This window comes from Crocodylus siamensis, chromosome 12, assembly GCF_052110815.1.
Source record: "Crocodylus siamensis isolate JL-2025a chromosome 12, ASM5211081v1, whole genome shotgun sequence".
Taxonomy (NCBI): Eukaryota; Metazoa; Chordata; order Crocodylia; family Crocodylidae; genus Crocodylus; species Crocodylus siamensis.
The window spans coordinates 26,066,509-26,084,933 of NC_143406.1; the positions used below are offsets into that span (position 1 = coordinate 26,066,509).

The following is an 18,425-nucleotide window of genomic DNA, read 5'->3' on the forward strand; positions in this document are numbered from 1 at the left end:
CTCTCTCTCTCTGACTTTTAGCACTCCTTCCCTGCCTCGCCCCTCACTGGTGAAATGCATGTGGTGGTGAATGCACACAGGCTCTAGCATGTGTGAGCTTGCGTCTGGATTAGCGCACACGGATGTACGCGTGCACCCGCTCGGACGCCCCTGGTGCCATGTCTTCATTTGGGAAGCTCACGGAGTACTTCAGCCTGAGGAAGTCGAGGACCGAGTTCCGCTCAGAGCGGCGGAGTGGCCGGCGCAGTGGCAGCTACTGCTGTAGTGTCAATGAATGCAGGTACTGGAAGGACAGAAATCCACTGCTCCCTCCCAGCACATCTGTGTGTGCACTTGTGTCTGTGGGTCATTGTGCCCAGGGGAGGCAGGAGGGGGAGGCATTCTTCTTCTGTCATTACGGTGATGGGGACTTGAGGATAGGGCTGGGGCATGGTGGCATAAATGGTGGCTACGTGTCTTTGTTACTGCACACATGACTCCATCTGTCTTTGGGGTCAGCATGGACCAGATGCTGAGCATCAGTGTCTGTTCTCAGCTGGGAATGAGTTGTAGTTGTAACCACAACTCAGACATCCATTCTGTAATTGCATGCATGCATACTTGCTCTTTTCTCCTTGTCTGTCTTTTTTTGTATCAGACTACTGCACCTGTTCTCTCAACTACATTATATTAAAGCTATTGTAGGTAACATGTAAATGGCTGTGGTACCCTTTTAACTAGAACTCTGAGCACTGGGAGCCAAGTATGTTTTGTACAAAGAGCAGTGGCTTGTTTAACAGGTTAAGTTCAAAGAGTGCATGTGTGGGAGTGATAATGGAGTCTCTTGTTTGCAGACATACCACATCTGCTGAGATTGAGGGGAACCTAGTGCCATTAACCTCCTTGCATAGTTCCTAATGGGCATCAAGGCTTGCTCGTGCAAAGAGCTGCATATTCATTTTGGGGACAGGATAAAGGTGGTGAGATTTCCACCCCTCCTCCTCTCTCCCCCCTCCCCCCTACGAAGGACACAGACATGCATATAGTTCACTTCATCCCAGGTCATTTGTGATCACACTGTACATCAATAAAGGAAGCTGTGTTTGCATATAGGGGTTGTCATGCTGGTTTAAAATTGCTGGTGGGCTCCGTGACTCGATACAGCCTTCAGTGGGGGTGGGGGGCTATTAGGATCGTGCCTGGAGATGCCAAGGCAACCCAGATGTATAACGAACAGTGCATGGGGGATATGATATACATGTTTGGTTGTGTTGCATGTGGAAAATGCTTTGTGTGGATACATGTGTGGTTTATTCTACCATGAGTGTTCAAGCAGTTTGTTGGTGAGTTCTGATGGGTCTTTGCTGCCTTTGCTACTAATGTTTCTTTTATATTAACTTGAAAGGGATGCTTTTTTGTTGGGTGGGAGCGCAAAACATCAGTGACATTCTGATCAAATATCTCTCCCCAAAACTCACCTTCTGACCTGTGTGTGGGATTTGTCTTTTGGAAGGGTGCTAGGGATGGATGCCAGCTTTGTGCAGCAGAAAATATCACTGGAGGGCTTCCAGCTCTAAACACAAGCTGTGCATGGAGGGTGGGGCACTCTCCTGTGTTTGCACTTTTGTTTCTCATCTTTCCCCACATACATCTGTCTAGTTCTCATCAACTTTGTGTCGGGTTTGGTATAAAATAGTTTTATAGCATCTCTTACAGTTTCCTTGCAAGGGACCCAAGCGCTCAGATCCTCTGCTCAGTGTTTAAGTATCTATGCAGATGAGATGATGGGCTTTCACTCATCTTGCTATTTTGGATCATGGTGTCTGTATTCTTTCTCTTACAACTTTCTTCCTAAATTCTCTGCTTTGCATGTCAGGGGTGAGACAACAAGACCTTATGTGCTGCTGTTGCCACCAGCCATTCACCAGGTTCACCTGGAGAATACAGGGGATAGCACTAGCTGCTTCCCCCATCTTGTAGTCTGGAGTGCTTGTCCATAGCTGTGGAGTTTTAGATTGGATCATGAGTTTGTAAAACTAAGGAGAGAGCAGAGGAGATCTGATTACTCCTCTGCCCTCCTGTGTAAATTCAGGGCATACCTGATATCAACCTGTATTTCTTTAAAGCACTGGTTCAGGACTGGTCTTGGGGATGCTTAGGTTTTGGTGAGGAAGAGTTTGCAAGTGCTGGGAAATGGCTTTGTTGCAGCTGGGCACATAAACCAAGGGCTGTGTAGAGAGCAAGCCTGTGCCATGGATGGAGCTTCCTTTTGGTGCTGTCACTTGATCTCCATAACCTTGTTGCTCCCTATCCTACTGCCCCCCATACCCCCATACAGTGGGAAGACGGTCTTGGGTGATACAGACTTCCAGATGTTGGACTTGGGGAGGAATGCAGCCCTGGGTTGTTCTGCCTTCCCACAGGGATATCCTCCAAGAGAGATGGAAAGTTTACCTTCCTGGCTCTGTCACCTTGCATACACTAGAAAATGTTTGATGGTATGGATGTATCTTCCAGCTGTCTTTATGGTGATGTAGGTTACATCTACAGTGGGGTATTTTATCAGTCTAGGGATATAGGTATGTTATACTAGTAAAATATACAGGTACCACAGTTTGTCCCACACAAGCTAGCCTGTACAAGCTAGAATGTACTTGCTGTTATAATAGTGTCTACACTGGGAGATTCTCCTGGCAGAGTAACCCCAGTTGGTGACTATGCATTTTCATACCCTTGGCCAACTTGAAAATACAGAAACTGGTAGGGTGGACATAGCTATAGGGCAGGTTATCCCAGTTATGAAAACAAAATGGAGCAGTAGTGGCACAAGGGCATATGTTGCCAGTAAAACTGCTTCTGCACTGCGGCCTTTACCCATATACACCACATCCAGATGAGTGTGTTCCAGATGAACATTCATCTGTTCTCCATGCTGCAAGGGAGCTGTGTGTATGGTGTGGGGGAGGAGGTGGAGGTATCCAGAGGTCCAAAAAAAACTACTAAAAAAAGCAGAGCAGCACATGCAGGAGCAGCATGTGTCACTCAGAACTGGAGCCTGGCTGGCTGGAGCAGAATTCCGACTGCTGGCCAGGATTCACGCAGCAGGATTGCTGCTGCTGCAGCCCTGGGAAGCCCCCAGGATCTCAGGTAAGGCTGCTGGGGCCAGCGCACTGCCAACCCCAGGCTCCCCTACTTCACCTAGGGTAACCTGCTGTGTGCCAGAGCATGTGAGGGACAGGTATTCCCCAGGGACAACTAGCGGTGGCACAAGGTGCATCACCGCTGGTCATCCTCGGGGAACCAAACATCCACACACGTGGATGGGCCAGTGTTGTTGATCTGGGGTATGACTTTAAAAAAAAATCCTAGATGGCATTGCTTTGGTGGAGAACCTCACACCTGTAGATCAAGGTTGTATCAGTGAGGAAGGGGAAATTGATTTGAAGGGAAACATTGTCCCCGTCTCTGCACTTTAATTCTCCATTATCATGCACGTCCACCCTTCACATTTGGGCTGCTGCCAGCAAGGGAAGAACTTGGTGTAGCTGGAATTTTATATCCCATGCAGGACATATGTAAATGACTGCGCACTCCAAAGCAGCAGAGACTCAAGCCCTTTGCATGCACCTGGTGATATGGTATGTCTCCTTGCTCCCTTGATTGCGTGTAATTGATTACAAAAGTAAAAATAAAATTGTGATTGAAGCATGGAACACTTTGAAATTAAACTGTCACTTTTCACCCAAATTGATTGGGTGGTGTTTTGCCTGTTTTTTTCCAACCGTATCTATTTTGGGAAACAAGAATTAAGAATGCTTTCTTTAATTAGATCTGGCTTCTGTTGTGACACCAAGGCCCCAATTCTGAATACTTAGAAGCCTTCAGAGATCTAACGTATGAAGCAAAGGTAATAAAAACGTGCTTGCAGGTACCTAAAAGGGTTTGTTCTGCCTGTCAGACCCCACCTGCTCTTTATATGGTAGCTTTCTTTAGCTTTGTGGAGCTGCCTTCTGTGCATATTTCATAGCAGAATGATAATGTTGGCAAAACAGGAATATAAATAGAATGTCCAGATTCCTCATTTGCAGGCTCAAATTAGCTCAGAGGCAAAAAAGCCTAGTTTTCAGACCTCTGTATTGGACGTTTTAGGACTCTATTAGAATCCTGTTTGCTACTTCCCTGTTTTCTGCTAGGGAACCAGTGGACTTGTTGCTATGCTCTAAAACAGGACCAGTAAGACCCAGTTCAAACTGGAATTCTCACAAAAGAAAATAAGGTAATATGAGTTTTTTTTGTGTGGTGCTTCTCACGTTCAAGGGACTTTATGCTTATTAATAAATAGGTTGCCTTCTGTCTTTAAAATTTCTGCTTTTTAAAAATATGCCCAGGGATGCAAACTCACCTGTCTCTGAGGGGTTAGGCAGAAAGTATTGCATTTGCAAACTTGAGGGATTGTTCCTGTATTAGCAGAGCTCAAATTGCAGCTTGGTAGAGGGCTGCTTTTCCAGAGCAGCCTCTGCTTGCTAAAGCAGTGCATGAGTAGGTGGTGCTCAGGTTTCCTGCACTCATTAGTGCCCATGACCTGCAGCACCTAGCAAGTTTTCAGTCTAGAGCTGTAGTCACAGAGCTGTATCCTGACCTACAGCTCCCTTTGTTCTCATTCCACATCTCCCCTAGACAGAACCTTCTAGCTATGCTCAGTGATGAGGGTTTATAGTGGTGGCTTTTAAAAAATACTTAAATGGATAACAAGGTCTTCTGAGGGGAAGGGTTAGGGTTTGTCAGCTCAGTCCTCAAGAGAGTAGAAAGTGGAATCTTAGTAGAACTCGCTCTGAGATTATGAAGGAAACGTGCACACTCGTCATTGGAAAGCAGTCTCAAAAATGAATGGAAAACTGCATTTGTGTGGGACTTGTCACATCTGTGGAAAATATAAAGGAATTAACAATGGATGGGGTAGCTCTCTAACTGATGTCTTTTCATGGAGCCCCATTGGCGTATACTAGCTGAGGAGGTAATGCAACATGTGAACTGTCTAACTGCTGTGTGTTATGTGACTACACAGGAAGGAGTAAGCAGCTGAAAACAGACTTTATTTGAGCAGGGGTTCTTGGGTGCCATGGCAGCTCATAGGCTGGAGCAGCAGATGTCAGTCATGTTGCAGATGCAGCATGCCCTGGTTCTGGTTGAAGGACTTCATCCATCTCACTGCTGCTGAGATTATTTGCCTAGAGCCTGGCTACCAGACTGCATGAATTTTGGTGTGTGTGTGTGTGGGGGCACTCTACAGTTGATCTCCATGAAAAGGCAGAGCTCCTAAATACTTACTTCACATCAGTGTTCCTGAAATCAGACAGGAGGCCCAGGGAATATGGGGAATATGGGGAAGACAATAGTCCACATGAAATCAGTCCCAAACAGGTGAGGGTACTCTTAGAACATTTGGATGTGTTCAAGACTGCTGGGCCAGATGACCTGCATCTGAGAGTCCTGAAAGAACTAGCTGAGCTCATAGCCGGGCCTCTGGCAAAGCTGTACGAAGAGTCATGGAACTCAAGAGTGGTCTTGAACGACTGGAAGAGGCCTAACATGGTACCCATTTTTAAGAAAGGGGAGAGGGACGACCCTGCAAACTACAAACTGGTTAATCTAACCTCGGTCCTGGGAAAAATCTTTGAAAAAATTGTCAAGGAGGTCATCAACCACAAGCTCATAACTAGTAGGGTGTTAAGAAGCAACCAGCATGACTTTGTTGAGGGTAGGTCGTACCTAACAAACCTGGTGTCCTTCTATGACCAGGTAACTAACCACCTGGACAAGGGACGTGAAGTTGTGACATCATTTACCTAGACTTCAGCAAGGCCTTTGATACTGTCTCCCATGAGATCCTTTCAGTTAAGCTGGAGGGTACTGCCTAGACCAGTCTACAGTGAGGTGGGTTGGCAGTTGGCTCAGAGACCAATCACAGAGAGTTGTAATCAATGGGATGGCCTCATCCTGGAGGGCCGTCTCGAGTGGTGTTCCTCAGGGATCAGTGCTTGGGCCTGTGCTTTTTAACATCTTTATCAATTACTTGAATGAGGGGGTGGAAAGCACAATGATCAAGTCTGTGGATGACACCAAGCTGTGAGGAAATGTGAGCATATCTGAGGATAGGGTAAGGATCCAGGATGACCTTGACTGAATGCAATCAGATGAGGTTCAATAGGGACAAGTGCCAGGTCCTTCATTTGGGTAAACCTTCACCACAACTATACAATGGGTGGTGGCCCACTGGCTGGCACTGCCTCTAAAAGGGACCTGGGAGTGACAGCCGACCAGAACATGAATATGAGCCAACAGTGCAATGAAGTCGCCAGAAGGGCAAATAGAGCTCTGGCGTGCATCAGCTAACGTGTTGAAACAGATACAGATAGTGCTCCTCCCCCTCTATTCGGTGTTGGTGAGGCCACAGCTGGAGTACTGTGTCCAGTTCTGGGCACCACACTTCAGGAAGGATGTGGATAAGCTCAAAAGAGTACTGAGAAGAAACACCCATATGATCAGGGCTCTGGAGGATAGGCCCTATGAGGAGAGACTCTGGGAACTGGGTTTGTTTAGTCTGAGCAAGAGAAGACTGAGAGGTGACTTGGTAGCTGCCTACAAATATGTCAAGGGTGAACACCAAGGTCTAGGGGAGTAACTCTTCAGAAGGGCACCCTCAGGGAGGATAAGAACCAATGGACACAAGCTAATTGAGCAAAAAATTAAGTTGAACATTAGGAAAAACTTCTTTTCCGTAAGGGTATCAAGAATCTGGAACACGCTTCTAGCAGGGGTGGTGTAGTTGCCATCCTTGGATGTGTTCAAGAGGAGGCTGGACCAGCTTTTCGTTGAGCTTGCCCATGGCAGGGGACCCAACTACCTCCTGCCCATGGCAGGGGACCACGGACTTGATGATCTTACTGGCCCCTTTCAGTCCTTTGATTCTATGAGCCTCACCCTTTGGTTTAGTTTTACACTGTCAGTTTCTCTGCATATCTGCAAGACTGTTAACAGAGTTTGACTTTTTGATACAAAAAGCTGTGACCTAAAGCAAAAAAAGGTGATCTAAAATGTATTCTTTTTACTTAAGGTGGTGTTACAGGTTACCTTTAAACCATTCTAAAGGCACTTAAAATGGGAGCATCCACACATTTAAGGGTGTTAAATGGTGCTAAGTGCCCTCTAACTATCTTAACCCTTACCCAAAGTGACATAACTTTATCTTTGAGTCATTCTACCTAGATCATGCTACCTAGGATATTGTTAGTCTGCTCCACAGAGATGACCAATTTGCAGTTATCTAGCATTCCAGGGTGCACGGCTCCCAGCCCTTCTACCCTGGGCAAACTTTCCACCTTCCCAAACTCTACTGCCTATGGGGTAGCACTGGCCCCAGGCCACCTGTCTCCTGTGGGTATGACCCCAGCACATACGGTGCCACCCTGCCGTCTCCAAAGACCACACAGTCTGGGCTCCTGGGCTGGGGGCCAAGCATGTGGCTCTCCCCTCAGAGGGCTAAGCCTTTTCCTTGCATCTGGGTGGCTCTTCTTAGTCAGGAGAATTGGGGGGGGCATGACTTCCCTCCCCAGCATCCCGTGTTCCAGAGGGGGAGAGGGGTGTTTAGCACCGAGTGTGGCGAGATTTCAGGCATGCTTGCCTGGGCTTCATGCTCTTGCTACGCTTAACCCCCAGGGCTCCACTCTGAGGGGAGATAGAGTCCTGGCTCCTGGCCATGCCCCTGCTGGCTAGGCCCTCTAGTGGCAGGTTACAGTTGTGCAAGTCACAGTTGTGCATTAAGCCTTCATGTGCGACTGCTCTGAAATTGTTTTGACTTTAACACCACCTACCATTGCATGTGTTTAGAACAGTTTAAAGGTAACCTGTAACAACAGTCTTAGAAAGTAAGACCCAGAGCACAGATTTTTGACAAGAGCAAAGGTTGGACTAATGAATATACTGTATTTGTGGATTAAGTATGGTGGCAATGCTCTGCGGTGTCTATCAGAGCTGGTCACCTTATTGCACAATATTAATCACTGGAGAGGGTGTATTTACCATTCAAGGATGATGCAAGATGGGAGGTCTCAAAGCAGACCTCTGATGATGATTGCCCCTACCCTGTGCATGAACCTCAGATTATCCATTTACTAGACAATCTTTTCTATTTAAAAATCTTCCTTTGGCCACAAATGTAGGTTCCTAATATTCTTGAAATAGATGCAAAAAATGGAGACCCCTCTAAAGAAGGTGGCTTTATACTATATAGCATTGATTTCTCAGCAAGGGTACAAAGGTATCCTGGGGTACTGGGAGATCCTTTGAAGAGTGCCACTAGGTGTGAAGAGAGAAACCATGTGTGAGGAATGAGAAGATAAGCAGTTAAGTGCAGGCTCAGGCTCATCCCTGCCTACCTCTTCTCTTCCTTTTTCCGCTGCCTGGCCCTCTGCAAGAAAGTAAGCACTAATAAATAAGTTCTTTTTTTTTTTTTTAATGGAGTGTTGCTCAATTAACATAAGTTTTGCAGAGGTGCCTTTGGATCTAATGGTGGGTGCCTTTAGTCTAAAAAGGTTGAGAACCAGTGGTGTATAATCTCAGGTCACACAGCCCTTTTGATTAGCTTGCTTCCTCTTGCGTGGTTAGACAGAACAATTATATCCAAAGGGGAATTCATGAAATCTGTGTTTTTCCTAAGACATTACCAGGTTTTTGGCTAGGTCTCTGTGCAACAGTGCACTAGGTTGCTGGAAATGTGGATCAAGATCTTGGACAGAGACATGGCTTCCAGAAGCAAGGTGATCCCAAACAGCCTGACTGAGTGAAGCTTTCCAGAGAAGAGCTTGAGAAAGCTCTGAAGGTTGTCTGGACCTGAAAAAGATGATGCCTCACCAGTCCTTTCTGAGAAATTCCTCACAAGACATCAGAGTTCTTTCAACACATTTGTAGTTTGCAACGATACCAAAACAGTTAGTTACTGCTCGGGGGTATGAAAATACTTCCTAGATACCACACTAGAGGCAGCCTCTCATTCATGCTTGAGATGTTGCCAACTGTAAAACCCATTCTGCTCATAGAAAGATTTAAGAGCTCTGATTCCCCTATCTATCCAGCATAGACAGCAGAGGGGCACTGTAGGCAGGTGTTGGCATATATGGTATGGGTCGAGGGTCAGGTGAGTGAATCTTGGATGTCATAATCTGTGTTATTTGGGTCAGTGGTGATGTGGTATGTATTGCTGAGAGAGCACAACTTGTATCTGGGTCTGATGCAAAGGGCTGGTGCCTCTGTGAGAGTAGGAGTTAAATAGCCTGTTGCTTGAGAGGTGCCTATGAGGTTGTGGGGGCTGTCTGCAAGCCAGGACTGAACTTCGCTGTTATACAGTGAAACTTTAAAAGCTGACTCAAACTTGAAATTGTGGAACAAGAAATCATCCACAGGCTGGATTGTATTGAATATGTTCTAAACGGAGACTACAGATTCTTATCCTACTACCTGCATTAGCTTTTGTGACCCCATTGTCCCTATGGGTTTCTTACCTTTTTGCCTCTTTCAGCACTGTCCCTTCCTCCCCACTTTTCTTTACCTCCTTCCCTTCCCTGTCTTTAATATTCAAATCACTCTCTGTTTGATAGCCTGCTCTGTGCATGTCCTTTCGTGGCATCTGCTGAGTGGTCTCTGGCTGACAAGAACTTACTTGGTTACTGGCACCATGAACATCAGAGACAGAAACTTCCATTTCCTTTTCCCCCTTTAGGTGTATTAGTCTTAAAGAAATAGGATCAGAATGTAACAGAGTCAGAAAGAGAGTTGTGGACCAGCCACAGAGACACTTATTAGATGAAACTTTCAAGCCTGACTTTTTATGTGGAAGGGACCTTGTAAGATCATTAGGTTCAGCCCCCCTACCCAAGGGGCAGGAAGTCAGCTAGGATCAAAGGATCCCAGCAAGACAAGCATCTGAATGTTTCTTGAAAGTGTCCAGAGTAGGTGCTTGCATCGCCTCTGGGGGAAGTCTGTTCCAGCCCTTGGGGGACTCGGACAGTAAAGAAGTTTTTCGTTATGTCCAGCCTAAAATGGTATTTCATTAATGTTTAAAATAATTTCCTGTTTTGTAGTACGCTGAGTGAAATGAGACCCTGAACCAACATTGTTGTTAATATTGCGGCATTAAAATTCTAACCAGCGTGAGAGCTTAAAGTGTGCAACATCCAGAAACCCTAGGACTGCATCCCATCTGCTGAATGCATTGGCAATGAACAGCAAATGGTTCATGTTATAAAAGGAGGATTGCAATTACTTGAGTGGGAACTTGGCTAGGGCTCTGGGTTTTACACTGTCTGTTGTCCAAAAAATTATGTACACTTTTAGTCACTACAAGTGGGTAAGAACTGGAGTTTCACAGGTCACCTAAAAGGCAAATACGCAGTCTGAAACAGGAATGTCAAATTTGCCTGGCTTGTTAAGTTGGGTCTGGACCATGGGGCTCCTCCTGGGACAGATTTGGACCCACCTCTGGTGGCAGTGCAAGCAGTAGTGATGTAGTGTATAGGTTAATGCAGCCCTCTCTCACCCTCTCTTCGCATACCCCCTAACCCCCAGCTGCTGAAAGGTATCCCCAGTGGGCCTCTGTACCCTGGATTCCAGTGGTGGGCCCTGCACCTGAATTCCTGGCTCGTTGAGGAGTCCCATGACCTGGATGAAATACTTTTGCAGGCTGGATCTGTTGAGCCATATCTTTGAGAAGTGGAAGTGTAGGTATGCTAAACACAGATATCACAGGATTGCACTCTGAGATGCTGCTTTTGTTTAAAAATGCACCTACATGGTTTTAGAAAGGGTAACAAAAACAAGGTTAAATCACTGACGGACACAATGACGGATTTTGTTTCAGGCTTCAGTAAACATTTTGGGCATGAATATTTTGTTTGTTTGTTTTCCAGTTTTTGGTTGGGCAGCCACACCAAGAAATCTAGCATTTACCCTCCTCTGCTTGCAACCTTGCATGGGAAATGCAGCAGACACAGGCTGTTTGCTTCATGCCATTGTGGGTGGGTTGAATGTAACCCATCAAAAATGTCACCTCAAGTAGGTAGCAAGTGCCTCACTGCCTATAGATACATTAGGGCAGTTCTGAAGTAGGCCGCGGTTTTCAGCCTTCAGTGCCAAAAGCTAAACTCTTAAATGCATAGGTAGGCACCCAGTTATGAAATGGTGCTGGCACCCAGTTATGAAATTATGCAGTGGTGCTGAGCACTTGTAAATACCACAATGTTCATAGGGATGCAGCTGTTTATCAGCTTTTGAGAATCAGATTCCTGTCATTCTGACACCTAAATATGAATTTAGGAGCTTAGCTCTAGGCACAGATTGTCAATTTTGGCCATAGCATCTACTTTTAGACTTACTGAGGTGCCACCTTGAAACCAGCTCATGGTTTGGCATTTTTGATTGCAGCTGTATGCAAGAAGAATGCCAGAGGGGTAGGCTGTTGTGTTTTTCACTGCACAACTTGCATGTTAATGGGTAAAGCTGTTTGCTTCAAAATCAGATATATGGCTGTAAACATAGGAGTAATGTGTGTTCGCTCTCAACCCTTTCCTCCCCTGTATGTAATGCTGTGCAGATGCCAGTCCTCCCTTAGATTGGCTTTGTCACAGCACTAGGACTTATGGATGTAGTTCTTCTAACGGTCACTTTGGGCTGAGGTGGAATATTTTGCCTCTACAGCTATTACCTGTAGTTTAACTAACTTTGTGCTGATGGTGATGTACTGATGTGTGCTGATGGAAGACCCATCCCCTTTCCCTTTGTCACCTTTTCCCCCTGGCTGTATAGGCTCTGATTTCCCAGTGTCTCAAGAATATGACAAGCCACCAGACATAACCTGTTCTATTTTAGCACAAGAGTGATGATGCCAAGGGAAGAAATGACATTTAGCTTTGGTTGCTTGACTGAGCTGCTTGAGCTTTGTTTATTTAAACCTAAAGAGGCTTTTAGCTGAGCTCTGTGTGGCTTTTCCCTACTGTCGGTTTTCTCAGGTTGTTTTGCATCACTCGATAGTTTTGATTTAGCAACGAGAAAATTAGAGGTAGGTTGGGCTGAAAAATGCTGTCTTCCAAGTGAATATGTCCTTTCAAACTTACTTTAGGACTGTTTCACCAGTCAGCAGCTGACAAATCTTACAAAGCTGATCTTAAGACTCTTATTATCAGACAGCGACACCTGAGATGCTGGATTCTCACATACCCTCCAAAGGCAAGTTAGAAGTAGAAGCAGGCTGCGCAACTGGCTTTTCATCTTTGGAAACATGCGTTTAAATTTGGTAACCCTTTGAAATGAGCTAGGTAACCTTACTGCTGGTTTTCAATAACATCTCACTTTGCCTGGCTTGGGAGGAGGACAAATTCTGCCTTAGGTGCGCAAGGCTGGCATGGGATGAGCCAGAGTGGAGTGCTTGGCAAAGCAGAACTTGAGGTGGCTTGGCTCTTCTCAATGTGCTGTGTGCCCATGTCATTAGGAAACACTAACAACCTGGAGTAGCAAAATAGGAAAGTAATTGTACCACACACCCAGAACTCTGACTGTGAGCGAGGTTGGGTACTGCTGATTGGGGGGAGCTGAACGCTTGCCTCTGAATCCAGGAAAAACAGCCAAAAATGACAATAGGCAGTGTATAATTTGCATACATGTATGAGTGGATTTCAAAGTATAACACATACTACCAAGAAAGGCTCTGTGTGGCTCTACCAATCCTTAGTGACTGTTAAGACCTAATAGGACTTCACCCCCTTTAATTTCTTAATCTGTAGCATAACTTGCAGTGGGCAACTGGGTCATGAGCCCCGGGTGCCGAGTTAGAAGGGATCCCAGCTCTGGGAGGAAAGTTGGGGCAAAGGAAAGGACAGGATTTGGAGTGGGCTCGAGGGTTTGGCTGTAGGGAGCAAGGACGCTCCTCACAGAAGATGTCACTGCTGTGAGGGGAGGTGCCATTGAAATGAGTGTTGTCAGGTTCTTGTGGGGACAGGAGTTAGTAGCAACTGGACGTCCCCTCCCCCACAGCTGAGTTACTGGTGCTTGCACCCAGGGCACAAATCTTACCAGTTGCACATCTGTTCCTAACATCACATTAGATCTAGTAATATACCAGCAGAGGGACATGGTATAAACTGAGGCAGTCTTGGGCTTTTCCTAGTACCCTTGCTTTTCTCTGGGAGAACTTGGTACTCTCTTGTGGCAGTAGAAATGATAACATCTAAAGCATCTCTGGCTTCAGTGGGCACATTTCAAGGATTTGGTCCAGGGACCTGAAGCCTTTGAGGAGCCTAAGCCTGAACCTTCTGGCTAGCCCCAAAGCCTTGTTTGAATTCCCTGGTCCTGTCCTCAAATGTATGGTTGGTTTTGGATTGAAGTCCATGTGTGGTGGGTCAGACCCTTTACAATACTTCATAATTAATAATAAGCTTCCTTTTTTAGTAGGATCAGTCATTCAGGACAGGTCATGAGTTGTTCAAGGGGTAGCAGTTAATGGCGAGAGGATTTTAGTTGGTTTTATCCAAACTGTGCAGAAAATCAGAAGTAATGCAGACCACCTTTTATTGTGGAATAAGGCAGCGGAAGGAGGAGGGAAGGAAAGCTATATTGGTATTAAGGGAAATTAGACACGTAGCTTGACTGGAGAAAACTTGCCTCTTTTTCAGCAGAAAATCTTGGCTCATGAGTCACCATTGCTAGAAAGAATGTTTAACTCTTAATTCATCCACTGCTCGGCCCCTGAGTCACAGCAGGGTGGGCAGGCAGGCAGCGAAGTGCCAACAATGCACACTGTGGCCTGGATGCCGGGAGAAGGAAGGAAGCAATTTCAGAAGTGGGATGTAAATACTAACAACTTGATTATAGGTTGCGGCTGGGAGATACTCCCTGAAAGAAAGAGGCTTCTGAAGGGAGAGAGTAGGGAGTGGTTGTAGTTTTCCTCAGTGACCAGCTCCAATCCTCTCTTGGTCTCTCAGTGCTACTCCTTCCAACAGTGTGCATGTTGTCCAGGAGACACAGTGCAGCCCAAGCTTTGTGCCTGGCAGGCCAGAATCACCTTTTCATGTTGATTTCAGATGCATTTTGCTTTCTGGCTTTTAAGGGAGACCATGAGAGAGCTGGTCTGCCAAAGAAGGAATGGCAGCATATGCTGTCAAAGGGAAAGGGATGAGCTCCTGTACATCTTTCTGCCTTTATGAGGAATCTAGTACCTGTATGATCTGCATAGAAGAAGAGATTGCGTAGGACAGTGCTTTGGTACCTTTTGAGTTGGAACAGCCATATATAGCAATAGTTTTGTGTGCTGTAGGGATATGCAAATGAAGTGCTGCGCTGATGGACGCAATACACCTGCTTGCAGAAGACACAGGAATAGCAGAGTGAAATGTCAGCTGCAGTGGTCAGGATGATGGGGGCAAAATCATTATCACATGACAAGGCAGGAAGGATGGAGATTAGGTTTTATTTCTTTTTACGTAAGTAAGATCCCTGCCTAACTCATCAATAGCACTTTCAACCTTGAAGGACTTTACTAAGAAGATAGGTGTCATCACCAGCCTCTTCCACTTGAGGAAAGAAAACTCAGTCACAGGGTAGAGAAGTGGTTCACATCCTGGTGGGCTGGTGCCAGACTGTGGGAATAGAACTTAGGACCCTGGAATCCCAGCTCTGTGCTTTGTCCAGGAGACTTCACCACCTCCCTTGTTATCCAAACAGACATCCATTTCCTTTGTGCAATAGTTGCAGGTCAGTAGTGGGTACTGCAGCAGCAAATGAACTTGAGGTTTGTTGTTCCTCTGCTCCAGATGTTGGGGAAATAGCTTCTAAGAGAAGAACAGAAATAGTCTAAAAATTAAATGCTTTGACTTGTTTTGTATTTTATTTTGCCTTGTTTGTATATGAACAATTCTTCAAAATGGATGCAAGTTTTTGAGATGTCAGTGGATCTGCTCTAAACAAACAAACAAACTGGCGGAAAAATTTTCCTTAGGCAATTGTTTTTGGGGGCTAGAGCTATTTTTCTGGCCTGGGCATAGTTATAAAAGGCATGTTGGGATGCTCTGTTTGTCTCAAGAGCAGACCCTAAATGGAAAAGGTCCTTTACTCATGCAATTTGTGTGGACAAGGTCTGCATCCAACTGACTGCAAGGCTTTCCTAAGCCTTGGACATCCTCCCCTAGCTGTGCTTCAACTCAAGTCCCTGAGCACTCCTGTCTGCATGGCTGCTGCATACTTTCTGATTGCTGTTCACAAACGATCACTTCTTGCAACGGGGTTGATGTTTGTACAGTTCGGCAAGTCTGTTATTTACTTGGCCATCACTACAGGGTGCATTGAATTAAAGTGACGGTTTAGGTTGAGAGGACCAAATTTGAGCTACGTCTTATCCTCTCATGTCTGTCCGCAGAATTTATGTTGTTCTTGTTTGCTCGTTGTTTTAAAAAATGCTTCAGTTCTGGCATCTTTAATAATAAATCAGTAAAATTTAGGGTATGCCTCAGGAAATGTGTCCTGGACTGTTGCAGAAGAACTGAGGGGCACAACACAGGACTGGGGCTTGTGTGCGTGACAACACCTTGTTCCATAACAAAGAGCCAGAGCCACTCAGGACGTGATTATTTATGTCTAATACTCAGAGAAGCCCTCCAAAGGCATTAGAGCCCCAGTGTATTAGTACATAAAAACCAACAGAGGCAGCTCCTGCCCCAGAGACTCGTAGTCTAAAAATGGATGAGTCAGAGAGTTGGCAAATATGCTATAGGGAACAGCCCTGCACATGCTCAGTGAAAAGGAAGGACCAAATGGGATCTAATCTTCCAGTTTGCATCCATCTCTGCTTTAGACAATATTGGTGCTGACAGCTCTGGCTTTATGGACAGACCCTACAGTAACAGACCATCCAGTGTGCCAGGGACAAGCATAATTTTTGGGTAAGGAAATACATTTCTGCTTCTGTCAGAGCATAAAAGTTAATGGCAACAGCAAAGACTCTGTGTTAAGCCTTTAACAGTGTACCATGTAAATGATATACAAGTTGTTACGCAGACTTGTCAGCCAGGGAAAGGAAAATAACCCTTCAGCTACCCCTGTACGTCTTAACATCCTGTTTGCTAGGGCTTGCTTTATTTCCCAGGCTTAGAATCAATGTAAATCAAGTCATGTGATAATCACTGAGGCCTTCTCAGTGGCCAGGTGGGAGCAGAGGTTTGATGGCCTTTCCTCATAGAAGCAGTTTGGCTTCCTCTTCCCAGGAAGCCGTTAACCGCTAACATTCCTAAGCATCTTTATACCTTGTCACATGCTGCCAGCTGAAGCTTCATAGGCCCGGTCCAATCTGCTGTTCAGAGCTGGTCGTACTCTGGGCTCTTGGGCTCAAGTGTACCATACTGTGGCAGTCTCCAGTCTCTTTCACCATCAGTGCTTCTATCGTTCCTACCCCCCATGTGCATGCAGTCTGTGACCACAGCTGGGATTTCTTGCTTCCCCTTCTTCTCCCTTGCTTGTGTTCCCCTATACCTGGTGCTGTTCTTCCATTATACACCTCTCCAACAGGAACTTCTTCTGCCTGATAGTTGGGGTGCTTCAAGCCTGACTCTCCAACTTACAAAAAGTGTTTCCAGCTGCACTTAATCCATCCTGTCTTCCCAAAATTAATAGATCAGAAGCTATCAAAACCACTTACCTTGACTGCCATTTTAGGATAGTGCATGTCCTTGTGCAGGGGTCAGTTTCTGGGTCAGTTCAGGATTAGTCTCATTAAAGCTGGGTGAGTGCGTTTCCCTAGAAGGGGCCAATAGTGGAATAAATTTCTTTGTATCTTGTCACTATGCTGCTTTCAGGAGGAGAAATAGCTTGGTATGGAGTATTAATTAATTCCTACAGTGCTCATGTTGTGCTGGGCTGTAAAGTAAGCAATGGGATGCTGAGTTTTAAAAATGCGAACAGTTTGTCTTCCTAAATCAGGTGAGGAAAAGGGATAAAAGGGCATAGAGAGAAGAGCACCTGCTTGTCTTCTGTTGTGGGAGGTGGAGATCTGGCACTGTGCCCCTGGTGGAGAGTCATTGATCTGCCTCCTGGGATTTTACAAACCATCACAATTGTGTTTCATTTGGAAATGGGCAAGTGCTGCTGGAAGGGGCTGTATTGTCAGCACTCTGTAGCCAGGGCTACGTTATTGTATCCTCTGTGACCAAACTCTAGATCATCTTTATGTTTCATAGCTTTTGGAGTAGCTAGTAGTCTGCTGTTCCCTGGGTAAGCTGGAGCAGTCACAGGGCTGTGTTCACTTGACACAGCTCCTCAGGGGACTTAGGTTGCAGTGCACTGTATGCTGACCTCCCTTTGGCTGAGATCTGAAAGCAGGGTCAGGACAGAGCCCTTATGCCAGCCAAGGAGAGCCCCTTTAGTAGGGGGATTCTTGGAAGGCCATTTCTGCCCCTTTACACTGCCAGAGCTGTGTCAATGGGGCCTAAGGTAATTGGGAATAGATATCAGAATCACTGTTTGTTCACCAGGTGAGTGTCCGGCCACTAAACCCTGACCTGGAGATAACATCTCTGGGGATGACAGTCTGTGGCTCCTCTGTTGAGACTGCCAACAAGACAGCAGGCTTCAGCTGGGTTTTTGATAGATTTGCTTGAACAGTAGAAACTGGACATGCCTTGTTGCTTGCATGCCATCAGGTGTCTTCTCCAGAAAACCTTTGGTTGCCACTGAGATGAGATAAATCTGAGCTGGTGAATAAAGGTCAGAACCTCTGTCTCACTTCCTTCTGGTTTTGAAGGAGTGTTATTAGAAGACTTGGTAAATGACAAGCCACTGAGTGGTCAGACATGGTTCATGGCTTCCTGTGCTTCTGCCATGCCTAGGTGAGACTCATTAAAGTCTAATGCCATGTCAGCATTAGTCTCATTAAAGCTGAAGTTTGATCAAAGAGTGAGCTCTCTGAACACACAGGTGCCATGGGCTGAGTTTAATTTCTGATGTCTTTAGATTGTTCATTCTCTGTTCTTTTTCTGTTGGAAAACAGATAAAATGTATTAACTCCCACACCATCCAGAACAGACAAGTGCATACCAAGTGCAGTTCTTGCACAGATTCCCACTTTCACAAAAGGACATTATTTTGCACTTGTTAGATTATTGATTACTTCTTCATTTTAAAGTAGTTCCATTGGTAGGTAACTGTAAAACCCAAGGAACATAACACCTGTCATATTAGATCAGACTGTTGTCCATCCAGTTGTGCTGTCCTGTCTTTGGCAGCAACCAACAGCTGCTGCTTTTGAGAAAATGGGAAACAAACAAAATTTCTATGTGAAATATTCAATTCTGCAGTGCTGCCCCTGGGATTAAAAAAAAAGATTTTTTTTTTCAGGGCTCGTGGTAAAATCTTTT

At 45.6% G+C, this 18,425-nt stretch overlaps 1 protein-coding gene across 3 annotated transcripts in view; it reads left to right on the forward strand.

The window, feature by feature from the left end:
* LOC149854818 (ankyrin repeat and fibronectin type-III domain-containing protein 1-like) overlaps positions 1-18,425 on the forward strand; it is a 596,514-nt gene that overhangs the window by 183,457 nt on the left and 394,632 nt on the right. The window contains exon 1 of one of the 3 annotated variants that reach the window (XM_090023525.1): positions 14-280. The exons of the other annotated variants lie outside the window; for them this stretch is intronic. Coding sequence (XP_089879651.1) covers positions 123-280 — 158 coding nt within the window. The 5' untranslated portion in view covers positions 14-122. Of the gene's footprint in view, positions 1-13; positions 281-18,425 lie in introns of those variants that run through there. 3 annotated transcript variants of the gene reach the window in all.